At 39.0% G+C, this 15,580-nt stretch overlaps 1 protein-coding gene across 1 annotated transcript; it reads left to right on the top strand.

The window, feature by feature from the left end:
- The first annotated feature begins 382 nt into the window (after positions 1 to 382).
- On the top strand, positions 383 to 2,560 carry LOC125315082 (receptor-like protein EIX2). The gene has a single exon (XM_048279063.1). It carries the CDS (start codon positions 383 to 385, stop codon positions 2,558 to 2,560), a length of 2,178 nt encoding a protein of 725 aa, XP_048135020.1.
- Positions 2,561 to 15,580: the final 13,020 nt, after the last annotated feature.

Genomic DNA, 15,580 nt, shown 5'->3' on the forward strand with positions numbered 1-15,580 from the left:
AACTTATGATGGACCAAACACTCTTTTTCCCCCTTCTCACAACATGAAGAATTCCAAAAAAAAATTTCTTTTCAAAAACTTCCATTGTCAACGACAGCTTTCAGCCAAAGTTTTCTTTGGTGGCAATGTTCAACTTATGTCGACTACCTTTTTGTTTTGGTCGGAGATGTCTCGACCATTTAACGCGTTTTGGAACGCACGACTTGGAATCTTTAGGTCGCTTCAGGTGGCTAGCGATCAGATAAAGGACTTTAAAAAGATGTTAATTTCCTCCTTATTTTTTTCTACATTTTTTTTTGTGAATAAAAAAGGTAATATTTCTTGAAGGAAGCGTCGTTTTGCCATTATAAATGGGACTTCTCGGGTTTCATTTTAAACAACAATGGCGTCTCACTTCGACACCAACTTCGTGGCAGCACTCTTACATGCACTCTTTGTCATTCAAGCCCTGCAATTCAGTCATTCCAAAGCCTCAACAAATATAAGTTGCATTCGCGTCGAGAGGGAAGCTCTCTTGAAGTTCAAGCAGAATCTCACCGATCCTTGGAGACGTCTGTCATCTTGGACCGGCGAGCATTGTTGCGAATGGGAAGGAGTGGAATGCAACAAAAAGAATGGTCACATCTTGAAACTCGATCTTAATAATTATGATTATGGCTCCGAGCGCAGCCTGGGAGGAAAGGTACATCCTGCTCTTAGCGAATTGAAGCATATAAATTTGTTAGACCTCGGCTCCAACAATTTCAGTGGTCATCTACCCAATCAATTTGGAAATTTCAAAGATCTGGAATCCCTTGATCTTTCATTTAACTCTTTTTCAGGTCCTATTCCTCCCACTGTGGGTCAATTATCATCTTTGAGACATTTGGACCTCTCTTATAACCATTTGAGTGGAAGCATTCCAGAAAGTATTGGACGACTATCCAATCTAACATGGATGATATTTGATTATAATCGATTGGATGGAGTTGTCAACGAACTTCACTTGGCAAATCTCACCAGCTTGGATTGGCTTAGCTTGTCGTCAAACGAGCTTGTTATAAATGTTAGCGCATCTTGGGTTCCTCCTTTCCAAGTAAGTATTATTGACTTGTCAAGTTGCAAAGTGGGACCAGAATTCCCAAATTGGCTACGAAGTCAGAGGCACATTTCTACGTTGTTCATGTCAAATGCTAGCATCTCAGGTGAAGTACCCCATTGGCTACCTAATGTTTTATCACACATTAGGATTTTAGATCTCTCGGGCAATATGCTTAAAGGCGACATATCCAAGATTATCGGAGAAAAGACCCCACAATTATCGGCCATGTTACTTTCTAGAAATAATCTCACTGGCGACATTTCAAATTCATTTTGCACATTACATGAATTGAAATTGCTTGATCTCTCTAAGAACCAATTATCTGGGAGACTTCCGCGATGTTGGGGGAAGTCGGTTCCTTCTTTGAGATGGATTTTATTGGGAGAAAACAAGTTAAATGGTCCGATTCCAAGCTCTCTATGCAATTTGGAGATATTGAAATTTCTAGGCCTACATAAGAATGGCTTCAACGGAGTGCTTCCAGAATGTTTAGTAAAGCTAGATTTGCATATTCTCGATCTCAGTGACAATCTATTCACTGGAAAAATACCTCCTTTTACCTCTGAAGAATTTGAGGTAATTGATCTCGGGAGAAATTACTTCACCGGGGACATTCCTTTGTCGTTGTGCCGCTTTCCTCATCTCCATTATTTAAGCCTAGCACATAACAACCTCTCCGGAGGCATTCCTCCTTGTTTTACCAACTTCTCTCAGATGCGGGCCAACAGTAATTTTACTCCGTCGACGTGGGCCAAGAGTATTTTTACTCCGTCGACTTCGGGATATGTGTGGAGGCCGTGGTTTCCCATTATGGTTGATATGAAAGGAACAAGCCGAGAATTTACCAGCACACTCTCATATTTGTTTTCCATTGACCTTTCAAGCAACGCTTTAGAAGGACAAATACCGGAAGGGCTAACTAGGCTTGCTCGACTTCAGAATTTCAACCTCTCCCGAAATAGGCTGATTGGAAAAATCCCTTCTGATATTGGCAACTTGACATATTTGGAATCGCTTGATCTATCCAATAATAAGCTATCGGGTGAAGTCCCTCCTAGCATATCCAATTTAGGCTTTCTAAGTAGTCTGGATCTTTCCTTCAACAGTTTATCTGGTCGTGTTCCATCAGGCAATCAGTTAAGCACTCTGGATGCTCAATCTGTTTATCGCGGCAACGATGAGCTTTGCGGAGCTCCTCTTTTGAAAGCTTGCCCTAGGGATGACCATAATGATATGGACAGACGAGGTGGCCACAATATGAACGAAGATGAGTCTCATGAAGGTGACTCCGTTGTTGCTTGGTTTTATTCAGGACTGGGACCGGGTTTCACAGCGGCATTCTTGGGATTCTGTGGCATATTACACTTCAAGCAAACTTGGAGGATCTCCTATTTCCGGGCAGTGGATAGGATTATCGAAAAATTGTTGATTGTGAAGATGGTTATCTTGTTATGGTTCAAGAGGGCTTTTCAATTTTAGCTACGCAAAAAAGGGGTTATTCAGTGAGTAAAATCAATCTCTCTCTCTTTCTCTCATATGATTCATATCTTCTTTTTCTCATACTCATTTAATTTGTTGATAGATTTTGCTAACTGTTTCTAGCATTTCTCCTCACATTTATGATGCAGGTGGCACCAAGCATGAAAGTACAAAATTGATTTTCCAATGACGAACGTGCACCACAACTGTTATGGAGCTGATAGTTCCTTTTTTCATGATGGAAGATTGCTAGACTGCTAGTGAAGTTTCAAGTGAAAATGATGTTGTACTCGTTATTCTGCAACATTTCTTTCTTTCTTATATGCAATTTTAAGTCATTTCCCTTAATGTCAAGTAGCGAGTTTTACACGGTAAACTTATTAAATGTTACTCGCATAACATTAAACACCTTTTAAGGCAAAAATGGGAACTGTCACTCTTCTTCTCGATCATTCAAATTCAGAGACATGCACCACTGCGGTTGCTATGAAATTATGGTGCCTCCTCCTTTCACGACGACCTAAGATTGCTATTGATGCTTCAAGTTGTAAAGTAGTTGTGTTCGCTGTTCCCCCAATTTTTTTTTAATCTTTATTTTTTATTTGGTTATAAAACAAAATCTCTTGCTCTTCTCCCTTTCATAAATACCGACGGGGTCGGCAAGTCACGAGCCATGGTGGAAAGAATTATAAAACTGGTGAATCTCTTCTTCCATCGTTTCGTAAATTTGATGTTATCTTTACCAACTCTATTAATGTAGTTCGAGTAAACTCGTTGCTAGACACTGCTCGATGAGGGCATGATATCCGTTTGTGGGTGGAACCCGTCGTACTAAATCGATTGGAAGATTTGGTCGATCCGGTCAATTTCCGGGAAAGTACAAATTTAACGACAAACGCGACTTGATCCCGACACCGTTCGTTTTCATACCAAGGGAACAACGTGAAACGCACTTGTTAGAAAGAAAGAATATCCTAGGTATCGGCTAAATTTTTTAAATTACTTAAAGTCTAAAAGTACGTCCCCTTAGTCAATTCTTATGATGCCCCTCCTAACCAGTTAAGTAAACAAAAGATTTGCTTTGCTTGATCATCACGTTAATATCCCTGGCTTTTTATTCAAGTCAAGTCTAGGACCCAAACCGCACTTCCATGGTGAAGTTCACGGCTCCCTTTCATTGAAAATACAGTAAAGCATGTACATTGTATAACGAATAATCGTCTTATAAATTAAAAAAATTTCGTGGTGATTATGATTTGGTTCGGGTTCATGACGTATGGCTGATGTTACAAATATGAACATTCTCACTCGAAACCATCGTAGTGTTGGGTAATCCTAGATGTCACTTAAGCTTTTATATCTATGGTTGAAGGTGTGCACTTTTGACTTACGAATCATTAATGATGAGAGAACTGGGGGAGAAGGAAACCCGTACACCAGTAGAGTCGGGCGCCGGGTCATTCTCGCCCGGCCAAGTTCCTTGAAAAAGATTAATCTATAATTTTCTTAACGACAATCTACCAAAATTAATGTAAAACACCCATTCAATATGTGAAAAAAGGAAAAATACATATGAACGTGTCCTAACAAAGATTACAAACAAATTACACCAAAAGCGAATGTCTAACATATTAGATATCTCGGGTGTCATGTCTCTCATTATGATTCGGGTGATACGCCATCCTGTCGTCCTCTTGTTAATGTTTGGCACATTCATATAGACTCAATTCTTACAGAAATCATTCATGCTCCACAACAGTCATTTCTAAATTTGTCGAAGAGGAGCTAGACCTATTTATCTTCCAAGATCCGTTGGCTTCTACTGCACATGGACTTTAATGATAACATAGGCACCGCTGGGGCCGGTAGGTCACGAACCATGGTGGAAAAAAAAAAAATCAAAAAACTAGCGGCTCTCCTCTTCCAAAACCAACTCTATCAATGTATTTGAAGTAGTTTGTTCTCAAATACGTCACGTCGTCACCCACTTATTGGCAGATGAAGACGAAAACCTAGCGAAAGGCCAAGTTTCTAGAAATTGCTCGATGAATCGTGTGATACATGTCAGAATCAATCAGAATGTGACACAGATAGCATCAGTCCTGGCATGACTACGAGATTGCTTTACCAATCAGAATGTACAAAAACATGATATGCACAATAGTCAAAACCATGCGAATTCGGGTCTCTCCGGTTCAACTAATAACTCTAAAAGTATCAGAGCTAGTGTTATTCCCATCACATTTGTGTGTAGACCCTTACCAGTCGAATTCCACGCGTATTCTATGCACTCTTTATTAGACTTTCTATCACAACGTACAATATGGGTGCAAATAGGAACTTTCTACATTGGCAGAAGATAAAATAAGTTGAAGTCAGAGGCATAAAGACTTTGAAGTCTCATTGTACTGGATGGCTTAACCGGACGGGTCTTGGGGGGCATTGACTTCGACATATTGAGTCATGCTTTATAATATGGAAAAGATTTAGTGCCGTCTCCTCGGGGATCAAACCAACTGGCTTTTGGAAAAGTTATCCAAAAAAACTTTAAATTTATTATACATATGTCCATTCAGTTTTAAATCTTTCTATTTGGCTACTTTAGTCCTGAACCTTTTAATGATTTGCCAATATAATTTTTCGGCCAATTTTCATCAGAAAATATGACGTGAATGTTGATAATCTTTTGAGGCGCGTCCAACGCTAAATAAACAATTTTTACTATTTGATTAAAAAAGTTTTACTTTTTTTTTTTGTTTTTAATTTTCTTATTTGCTTCCACCAATTCACGGCCTTCACCAAATCAGGGCAGGAGCATTGTGGCACTTGCCGGATCTAGGCAACGGGCAGCAAGCCCACACTCAGTGGCTAGTGATGGTCCTTATATTTCGCCTATGGCAAGAGAGACCACATGTATAAAAAAAAAAAGAAATATAGAAAAGTTATAAAATCTATTCACATCAGTGTAGGATGTGCTGTCTGGTCATGAGAGCTCATAGACCTTTCCTGGACAAAAACTGAAATTGTTGCCACAGCATCATGACTCGCGCTTTTCAGGGTCTTACCCAGATGGAGTGCTTATTTTCGCACAAAAATAGAAGATAAAATCAAAAGCATCTTATGTTGTTGATTTCCTGCTCATTTTTTTCTAGAATTCTTTGAATAAAAAAGATAATATTTCTTGAAGGAAGTATCATTTTGCCATTATATATATGGAACTTCTCAGGCTTCATTTTAAACAACAATGGCATCCTACTTCTATGCTTACTTCGTGCCTCCACTCTTGCATTCACTCTCCCTCGTTCGAGCCCTCGAGTTCAGTCACTCCAATGCCTTAATAAATGTAAGCTGCCTTGGCGCGGAGAGGGAAGCTCTTCTGAAGTTCAAGTAGGATCTCATCAATCCTTTGAGATGTCTATGATCGTGGACCGGTGAGAATCGCTACGAGTGGGGAGGAGTCGAATGCAACACCATGACTGGTCACGTTTCGAAGCTCTATCTATATGATTGCGATCAGGGCGGTAAGATTCATCCTGCCCTCAGTGAATTGAAGCATCTAAAGTTTTTAGACCTCAGCGTCAATGATTTCAATGGTCATATACCCGCTCAATTTGGGAATTTCAAAGATCTTGAATCCCTTTATCTTTCAACCAGCTCGATTTCAGGTCCTATTCCTGCCACTTTTGGTCAATTATTGTCTTTGAGATTTTTGGGCCTCTCTAATAACAATTTGAGCGGGACCATTCCAGAAACCATGGGGTGACTATCCACTCTAGAGGAGATGGATATTGGTAATAATCGGTTAGATGGAGTTATCAGCGAACTAAACTTTGTAAATCTCGCTGGCTTGACCACTTTGATTCTAGGGTCAAATGATCTTGTTATCAATGTTAGCGTACCGTGGGTTCCTCCTTTCCAAATAAAAACCATTCACTTGTCAGTTGCAAAGTGGGACCGAAATTCCCAAAATGGCTATGAACTCATAGAGACATTTTTTAGTTGCTCATGTCAAATGCTAGCATCTCATGTGAAGTTCCCCATTGGTTACCTAATTTTGTTTCGAACATTGAAGATTTAGATCTCTGGGGCAATATGCTCAAAGGCAACATACCTGGAATTATTGAAAAAAAGATACCACGACTATGGCAAATGTCACTTTATGGAAATAATCTCAGTGGTGACATCTCAAATTCATTATGCACGTTGCATGGAAAAAGTGTTAAAAAAGTTTCAAACCTATTGCATTAGTGCCAATTTAATCATAAACCTTTTATTGGTGCCATTTCATCTTTAAACCTTTTGCATTAGTTCCAATTCAGTCATAAACCTTTTATTAGTGTCGATTCACTTATAAACCTTTTGCATTTGTGCCAATTTAGTCCTAAACCTTTTGTATTTCAGTTAATTGAGTACATCGGATCAATTTTGATTGGAAATTTGCTAATGTGGATATCGATTATCATAATAGCATGGCTGGCTCTCACATGGATATTTGTTGATTTTTTAAAATATTTAAAATAATTTTTAATAAATATTTTGGTTTTTTCTTTTTTTTTTTCTCAATCATTTAAAAATATCCATATCACCTCTAGCCGTACCACGTAGGACAACCGACGTCCACGTCAGCGAATTTCCAGCCAAAATTGTCCGAATTGACTCAATTAATAGAATGCAAAAGATTTAGGATTGAATTAGCATAAATACAAAATGTTTAGGATTAAATTGATACCAATAAAAAGTTTAGGACTGAATTGACACAAATACAACAGGTTTAGGACTTTTTTGACAATTTTCCCCATGTTGCACGAATTGAATTTGCTTGATCTCTCTAAGAACCAATCGTCTGGGAGACTTCCGCAATGTTGGGGGAAGTCGCTTGCTTCTTTGGTATGGATTTCATTGGGAGACAACAAGTTAAATAGCCAGATTCCAAGCTCTTTATGCTATTTGGAGCAACTGAAAGTTCTAGGCCTACATAAGAATGGCTTGAATGGAGTGCTTCCTGAATGTTTACTAAATCTAGATTTGTATATTCTCGATCTCAGTGACAATCTATTCCCTGGTAGAGTACCTTCAACTAGCTCTCCGTTATTTTTTGAGATAACTGATGTTGGGAGAAATTACTTCGCTGGGGACATTCCCTTGTGGCTATGTCAACTTCCTAATCTCCAGTATTTAAGCCTAGCTTATAACAACCTCCCTGGAGGCATTCCTCGTTGTTTCAGCAGCTTCACACAGATGTGGGCCAACTCTAATTTTACTGCGCCGTCTTTTGGATTTGAGTGGAGTAGGTGGTTTCCGATTATGGTTAATATGAAAGGAGCAACCCTAGAATTCACCAGCACACACCAATACTTGTTTTCGATTGACCTTTCAAGCAACGCTTTAGAAGGACGAATACCGGAAGGGCTAACTAGGCTTGCCCTACTTCAGAATTTCAACCTCTCCCGAAATAGGCTCATCGGACAAATCCCTTCAAATATTGGCAACTTGACATATTTGGAATCGCTTGATCTATCCAATAATGAGCTATCGGGTGAAATCCCTCCTAGCATATCCAATTTAGGCTTTCTAAGTCATTTGGATCTTTCCTTCAACAATTTATTCGGTCGTGTTCCATCGGGTGATCAGCTAAGCACTCTAGACGCTCAATCTATATATCACGGCAACGATGAACTTTGCGGAGCTCCTCATTTGAAAGCTTGTCCTAGGGATAAGCATAATGATATGGACAGATGAGATGGTCACAATATGACAAAGATGAGTCTGATGAAAACGACTCCATTGTTGTTTGGTTTAGGTTTATGACCTATGGCTGATGTTACCAATATGAACATCCACACTCGAAAGGAATTATCGTAGTGTTGGTCGACCCTAGATTTCGCTTAAGCTTTTATGTCTATGGTGGAAGATATGCACTTCCAACTTGCAAATCATTAATGACAAGCAAGAATTGGGGGAGATAGTAACCCATACACCAGTAGGGTTGGGCGCCGGGTCATTCCGGGCCCGAGCCAAAGTTTCTTGAAAAAGATTAATCTATAATTTTCTTAATGACCATTGAAGAAAATTAATGTAAAACACTCATTCAATTAAAACTAAATTATAACACAAATAAAATTCCACATAATGTGAAAAAGAAAAATACATATAAACGTGTCCTAATAATTTTATTTTGGTCAGACGTGTCCTAACAATGACTACACACACATGTTTATCTTCCAAGATCCATTGGCTACTACTGTACATGGAATTTAATAACACCGTAGACACCGCTGGTGGGTCGGTATGTCACGAACCATGTGGAAGAAATTAAGAAGGTAGTGGCTCTTCCCTTCCATTACCAATTCTATCAATGTGTTTGGAGGAGCTTCTTCTAAAGTACGTCATATAGTCACCCACTTATTGGCAGATGAAGACGAAAACCTAGCGAAAGGCTTAGGTTTTCTTGTTACGAAGCGAAAACCATACAAGTTTCTAGACATTACTCGATAAGGGGTGGCATCTTCGTCCATCGGGTAAAACTTGTTATATCGAATCGACTCGCATGTGCAGCGCACACATTCTGGAGTTAACTCATCTCCATCACCAAAATCCTTTTCACTTGAACCTGCTTATCTAGTCTCAAATTTTCGTGATATTTAACAATGAGAATTCCGAGCCCTTACAACTTGAATTTCAGAGCCAAAACAGGGGATGTCAAAGACGACGAAGAAGAAGAAAACAGGGGACCCTTACCCATTCGCCTTCATGGCAACAACCGGTGCGACACCAGTGCTCCTTGCTGTTCTGTTTGTTACGTGGTCAATGGACAACCAATTACCCTTATCATCGCAGCATTTTATACTTGAATGGCAAGTACCTGAACCCATCTCTGTTATATGTGGAGCAAATTTACTGGGAGAATTCAATAATACAATTTTGCACAATAATTTCATAAACAACAATACTTGCTGCTATATGTGTTGTAACAAGTAATTTTACATTATCTACAAAACCTTGAATTGAAAATATCAAGGTATTTACGTGCAATCCACATAGACTTCACATCCAAATTTTGAAATTAATTAACATCGTCCGTCGATACTAATTTGAATTTACATGATTGAAGTCTTGTTATTTTTTCACGCATGTGGTGTGCGCTCTTTTGTTGTTAGTATAAAGAAAGACCTCGAGAGCAAATTTTTTAGGTCTCCTGTCTGAAAAAGGTTTTCTTGCACAAGCTCCCATGAATCGTGTGAGAATCAAAGTTATCACCACTCGTTTGAATTTGCCACAGATGGCTTCAGAATCAGCATGTACAAAAACATGATACGCGCAACAGTATAAACAATGTGAAATCGGGTCTCTCCTGTTCAACTAGGACCTTGGTTCTTGCTAGAAAAATACCCTATGATGTTTAGAAGATAACAAAATAATCAAAGGCTCTAATGTGTTTATTGATTGAGTAGAACCAGGTGAAAGATGCACAAGCCGTTATGCAGATATTGTATTAACAGAACTTCTGAAGGTTAATCGTCAATGGTGAACAAAGCATTAGGTGTAGAAGTGTCTACAAGCTGGAGGTACCTAAGTAGAAGGTAAACAAGCATAAAACGTGAATTTCGATAAAACTTGGAAGGATCTTGGATAGGTGAAAAGCGAGGTAGAGCCACGATGGCCAATATGCTTGGAGGGACCAGAGGATGGAAGCTTAAAAAATGTTCTGGTTATTATATCAGAAGTTGATAAGCAAGAAAATTGATAACTTCACAAGGGCTATTGATCAGAAGATGGATCAATGATATACGTGAGGAAAGAAGATTATATTGACCTTAGTTGGATGTTCATACTCAATGCAAGGATATCATGTGTCTTTTTCTGAAGGAGTTGAATTATGTTATCTAGAATAAGTGAAGTGTCACTTATGTAGATTCAATTATATTTGAAAAAGACTTATATGTGAGCATCAACAAGGACTCTATTAACTTCCAATTTAGTCTTATCACTATTCAGATTGTGAAGACTGTTCAGAAACTGCAACATATCTAGAAACCGCAACTAATTAGAAATAATGATCTATTTAGGTTGTGAAGATTGGTTCTATTCCTAAAGACTGATCAGAATTCGTGGGAAATTGAAATTCAAAAACTATTCTTATTTGAAGACCCACGGCTAACATATTTCTGTTAAGGCTAAGGTATTTATGGAAGTTTGTAATCTTTGATTGATAGGATAATTCTACATTAGATTAGTAGAATATCTTTGATTGGATATTACCTTCCAAGATACAAGACAAATTCAATATTTGAACTCCACTTATGGAAGCCAAAGATTGAGTTGTATGGACTAATGAATTTGAAGGGTTTAGATTCAACACCAACAATCATCAAATCTCTTAAGATACAGTCTCATTCAACCAAGATTGATGGCGTCCAATCAGTGATTGAAGAGCAATTATTTGAAGACCTATCCAACGGCTAGTTTAGGGGTAAAGAAGTATAAAAGGAGATCCATAGTGCTGTTGCGGTAAGCGATCAAAATCATCAATTCTAAACTACTAGAGTGCTTCAGATTCTACATACTTGTTCTCATGAGCTTTGTACAACAATCATTGAGAGGTTTTGTAAGAGTGATTGAGAAAGGATAGTATAATCTGCCAAAGAGAGTATCATCACTTGTTGTAAACCTCTATTGATTCATCCAGTAAAATCCAGTCTATCGATTGTTAGCAAGGGAGAGTGGATGTAGGCTTGATCTAAGTCGAACCACTATATCATGTGCAATTTTCTCTATCCCCGCACCCTTCTTATTGTGTTTAATAGACTATTCATACTCATATTCAGAATCATAAACTGCACATATTCAGATAATGATTCTATGCACATTTTGACTTGATTATTTTAATTCCGCATTTTCTTGTCAAAATCGTTTAAAATCACCTATTCACCCCCTCTATGAAATATTGATAGGTACAACAATTTTTTGTTGATATTCACCCCCTCTATGTGATATTGATAGTCAAATTTCATGTGTTGCTCCTAATCCCATTTGTACGTGAGATGAGATGTTGAAATATTATCTCACATCGCTTGACAATAGGTTTTATATGCTCTTTGTTAGGCTTTCCATGACAACTTACAATATGGGTGCAAATAGAAACTTCATACACTGGCAGGCGATCAAATAAGTTGTATTTAGATTTGTTGGAAGGCAAAATAATAAACGACATAAAGACTTTGAAGTCTCATTGTATTTGATGGCTTGACGGGACGGGTCTTGGGGGGGCATTGACTTGGAAATGTTGAGACATGCTTTAGGATATGGAATTAGTGCCTTCTCCTAGTGGATCAAACCATCTAGCGTTTAGAAAAATTATTTAAAACACTTTCAACTTACTTTATAGACATCAACTCAGTCTCAAATTTTTTTATTTAGCTACTTCATTTCTAAATATTTTGATGATTTACCAATATAGTCGTCCAGTCAATTTTTAGCAAAAACTATGACATGGACATTGATCGTCCTTTGAGACACAGTCGGAGCTAACACACATAATTTTTACTACTTTAAAAAAAAAAACTCTACATTTTTTTTATTTTTATTTTTTTCTTATTTGCCTCCATTGATCCGTGGCCTCGGCGGTGGTCAGCCGTTGCCAGATCAAGGCAAGAGCGTTGCGGCCCTCACCCAATCTAGGCGATGGGCCGCAAGCCCTCACCCAGTGGTCAGTGAGAGTCGCCGGCCATCACCCATGGCTGGACTAGGGAGGCCACAGTAAAAAAAAACAAAAAGAAAAATTATGGTTTAAAAAATTCACAAAAATTATTGATGTCGGTGTCAGATGTGCTGCCTGTCATCAGAGCTCATAAACCATTCAGCTTAGAGAGCTGTGGTCATGAGAGCAAAATCCGAAATTGTTGCCTAGGCATCATGACTCGCGCATTTCTGGGTCCCATATTACCCAGGTGGAGTGCCGCCTTTCACACACACACACACAAGAAAACAGCATCTTGTGATGGACAGAACACTCTTTTCATTGGAAATATCGAATCACTCTTTAGGATATGGAAAAGTTCTAGTGCCTTTTCCTTTGATATCTTGACCATTCGACGCGTCTTGCAAGGCAAGACTTGGAACCTTTAAGTCACTTCAGTTGGCTAGCGACCAGAGGAGGACTGTTAAAAAAGAAAAAAGATATTAATTTCCTCCTTACTTTTTTCCACAATTTTTTTTTTGTTAACAAAAAAGATAATATTTCTTGAAGGAAGTGTCGTTTTGCCATTATAAATGGGAACTTCTCAGGTTCCATTTTAAACAACAATGGCGTCCTACTTCTACATTTACTTTGTGCCTGCACTCTTGCATGCACTCTCTCTCGTTCAGGCCTTGGATTTCAATCATTCCAATGCCTTAACAAATGTAAGCTGTGTTGGCGCAGAGAGGGAGGCTCTTCTGAAGTTCAAGCAGGATCTCACCGATCCTTTGAGATGTCTGTTGTCATGGACCGGCGAGCGTTGTTGTGAGTGGGAGGGAGTCGAATGCGACAAGAGAACTGGTCACGTCTGCAAGCTCGATCTACATAACTGCAGTCTTGGAGGTAAGATACATCCCGCTCTATGCGAATTGAAGAATTTGACGGATCTAGACCTCAGCCTCAACAATCTCAGTGGTCATCTACCTGATCAAATTGGAAATTTCAAAGATCTAGAATCTCTTGCTCTTTCATCTAACTCGTTTTCAGGTCCTATTCCTGCCACTGTGGGTCAATTATCATCCTTGGGAGATTTGGATCTCTCTCATAACTATTTGAGTGGGAGCATTCCAGAAAGCATTGGGCGACTGTCCAATCTACAGGTGATGGACTTTGGTTATAATCAATTGGATGGAGTTGTCAGCGAACTTCACTTGGCAAATCTCACTAGCTTGACTTTCCTTAGCTTGTCGTGGAACGAGCTTGTTATAAATGTTAGCGCATCTTGGGTACCTCCTTTCCAAATAGGTTTACTTGACTTGTCAAGTTGCAAAGTGGGACCAGAATTCCCAAAATGGCTACGAACTCAGAGGAACATTTGGTCTTTGGGCATGCCAAATGCTGGCATCTCAGGTGAAGTTCCCCATTGGCTACCTGATGTTTTATCACAAATGAGGACTTTAGATCTCTCAGGCAATATGCTTAAAGGCGACATATCCAAGATTATCGGAGAAAAGACCCCACAATTATCGGCCATGTTACTTTCTGGAAATAATCTCACTGGCGACATTTCAAATTCATTTTGCACATTACATGAATTGAAATTGCTTGATCTCTCTAAGAACCAATTATCTGGGAGACTTCCGCGATGTTGGGGGAAGTCGGTTCCTTTTTTGATATGGATTTCATTGGGAGAAAACAAGTTAAATGGTCCGATTCCAAGCTCTCTATGCAATTTGGAGATATTGGAATCTCTAGGCCTACATAAGAATGGCTTCAACGGAGTGCTTCCAGAATGTTTAGTAAAGCTAGATTTGCATATTCTCGATCTCAGTGACAATCTATTCACTGGAAAAATACCTCCTTTTACCTCTGAAGAATTTGAGGTAATTGATCTCGGGAGAAATTACTTCACCGGGGACATTCCTTTGTCGTTGTGCCGCTTTCCTCATCTCCATTATTTAAGCCTAGCACATAACAACCTCTCCGGAGGCATTCCTCCTTGTTTTACCAACTTCTCTCAGATGCGGGCCAACAGTAATTTTACTCCGTCGACGTGGGCCAAGAGTATTTTTACTCCGTCGACTTCGGGATATGTGTGGAGGCCGTGGTTTCCCATTATGGTTGATATGAAAGGAACAAGCCGAGAATTTACCAGCACACTCTCATATTTGTTTTCCATTGACCTTTCAAGCAACGCTTTAGAAGGACAAATACCGGAAGGGCTAACTAGGCTTGCTCGACTTCAGAATTTCAACCTCTCCCGAAATAGGCTGATTGGAAAAATTCCTTCTGATATTGGCAACTTGACATATTTGGAATCGCTTGATCTATCCAATAATAAGCTATCGGGTGAAGTCCCTCCTAGCATATCCAATTTAGGCTTTCTAAGTAGTCTGGATCTTTCCTTCAACAGTTTATCTGGTCGTGTTCCATCAGGCAATCAGTTAAGCACTCTGGATGCTCAATCTGTTTATCGCGGCAACGATGAGCTTTGCGGAGCTCCTCTTTTGAAAGCTTGCCCTGGGGATGACCATAATGATATGGACAGACGAGGTGGCCACAATATGAACGAAGATGAGTCTAATGAAGGTGACTCCGTTGTTGCTTGGTTTTATTCAGGACTGGGACCGGGTTTCACAGCGGCATTCTTGGGATTCTGTGGCATATTACACTTCAAGCAAACTTGGAGGATCTCCTATTTCCGGGCAGTGGATAGGATTATCGAAAAATTGTTGATTGTGAAGATGGTTATCTTGTTATGGTTCAAGAGGGCTTTTCAATTTTAGCTACGCAAAAAAGGGGTTATTCAGTGAGTAAAATCAATCTCTCTCTCTTTCTCTCATATGATTCATATCTTCTTTTTCTCATACTCATTTAATTTGTTGATAGATTTTGCTAATTGTTTCTAGCATTTCTCCTCACATTTATGATGCAGGTGGCACCAAGCATGAAAGTACAAAATTGATTTTCCAATGACGAACGTGCACCACAACTGTTATGGAGCTGATAGTTCCTTTTTTCATGATGGAAGATTGCTAGACTGCTAGTGAAGTTTCAAGTGAAAATGATGTTGTACTCGTTATTCTGCAACATTTCTTTCTTTCTTATATGCAATTTTAAGTCATTTCCCTTAATGTCAAGTAGCGAGTTTTACACGGTAAACTTATTAAATGTTACTCGCATAACATTAAACACCTTTTAAGGCAAAAATGGGAACTGTCACTCTTCTTCTCGATCATTCAAATTCAGAGACATGCACCACTGCGGTTGCTATGAAATTATGGTGCCTCCTCCTTTCACGACGACCTAAGATTGCTATTGATGCTTCAAGTTGTAAAGTAGTT

This window comes from Rhodamnia argentea, chromosome 5, assembly GCF_020921035.1.
Source record: "Rhodamnia argentea isolate NSW1041297 chromosome 5, ASM2092103v1, whole genome shotgun sequence".
Lineage (NCBI taxonomy): Eukaryota > Viridiplantae > Streptophyta > Magnoliopsida > Myrtales > Myrtaceae > Rhodamnia > Rhodamnia argentea.

Coding starts and splice junctions, on each gene's coding strand:
- LOC125315082 (XM_048279063.1), top strand. CDS start 383: ATGGCGTCTCACTTCGACACCAACTTCGTGGCAGCACTCTTACATGCA.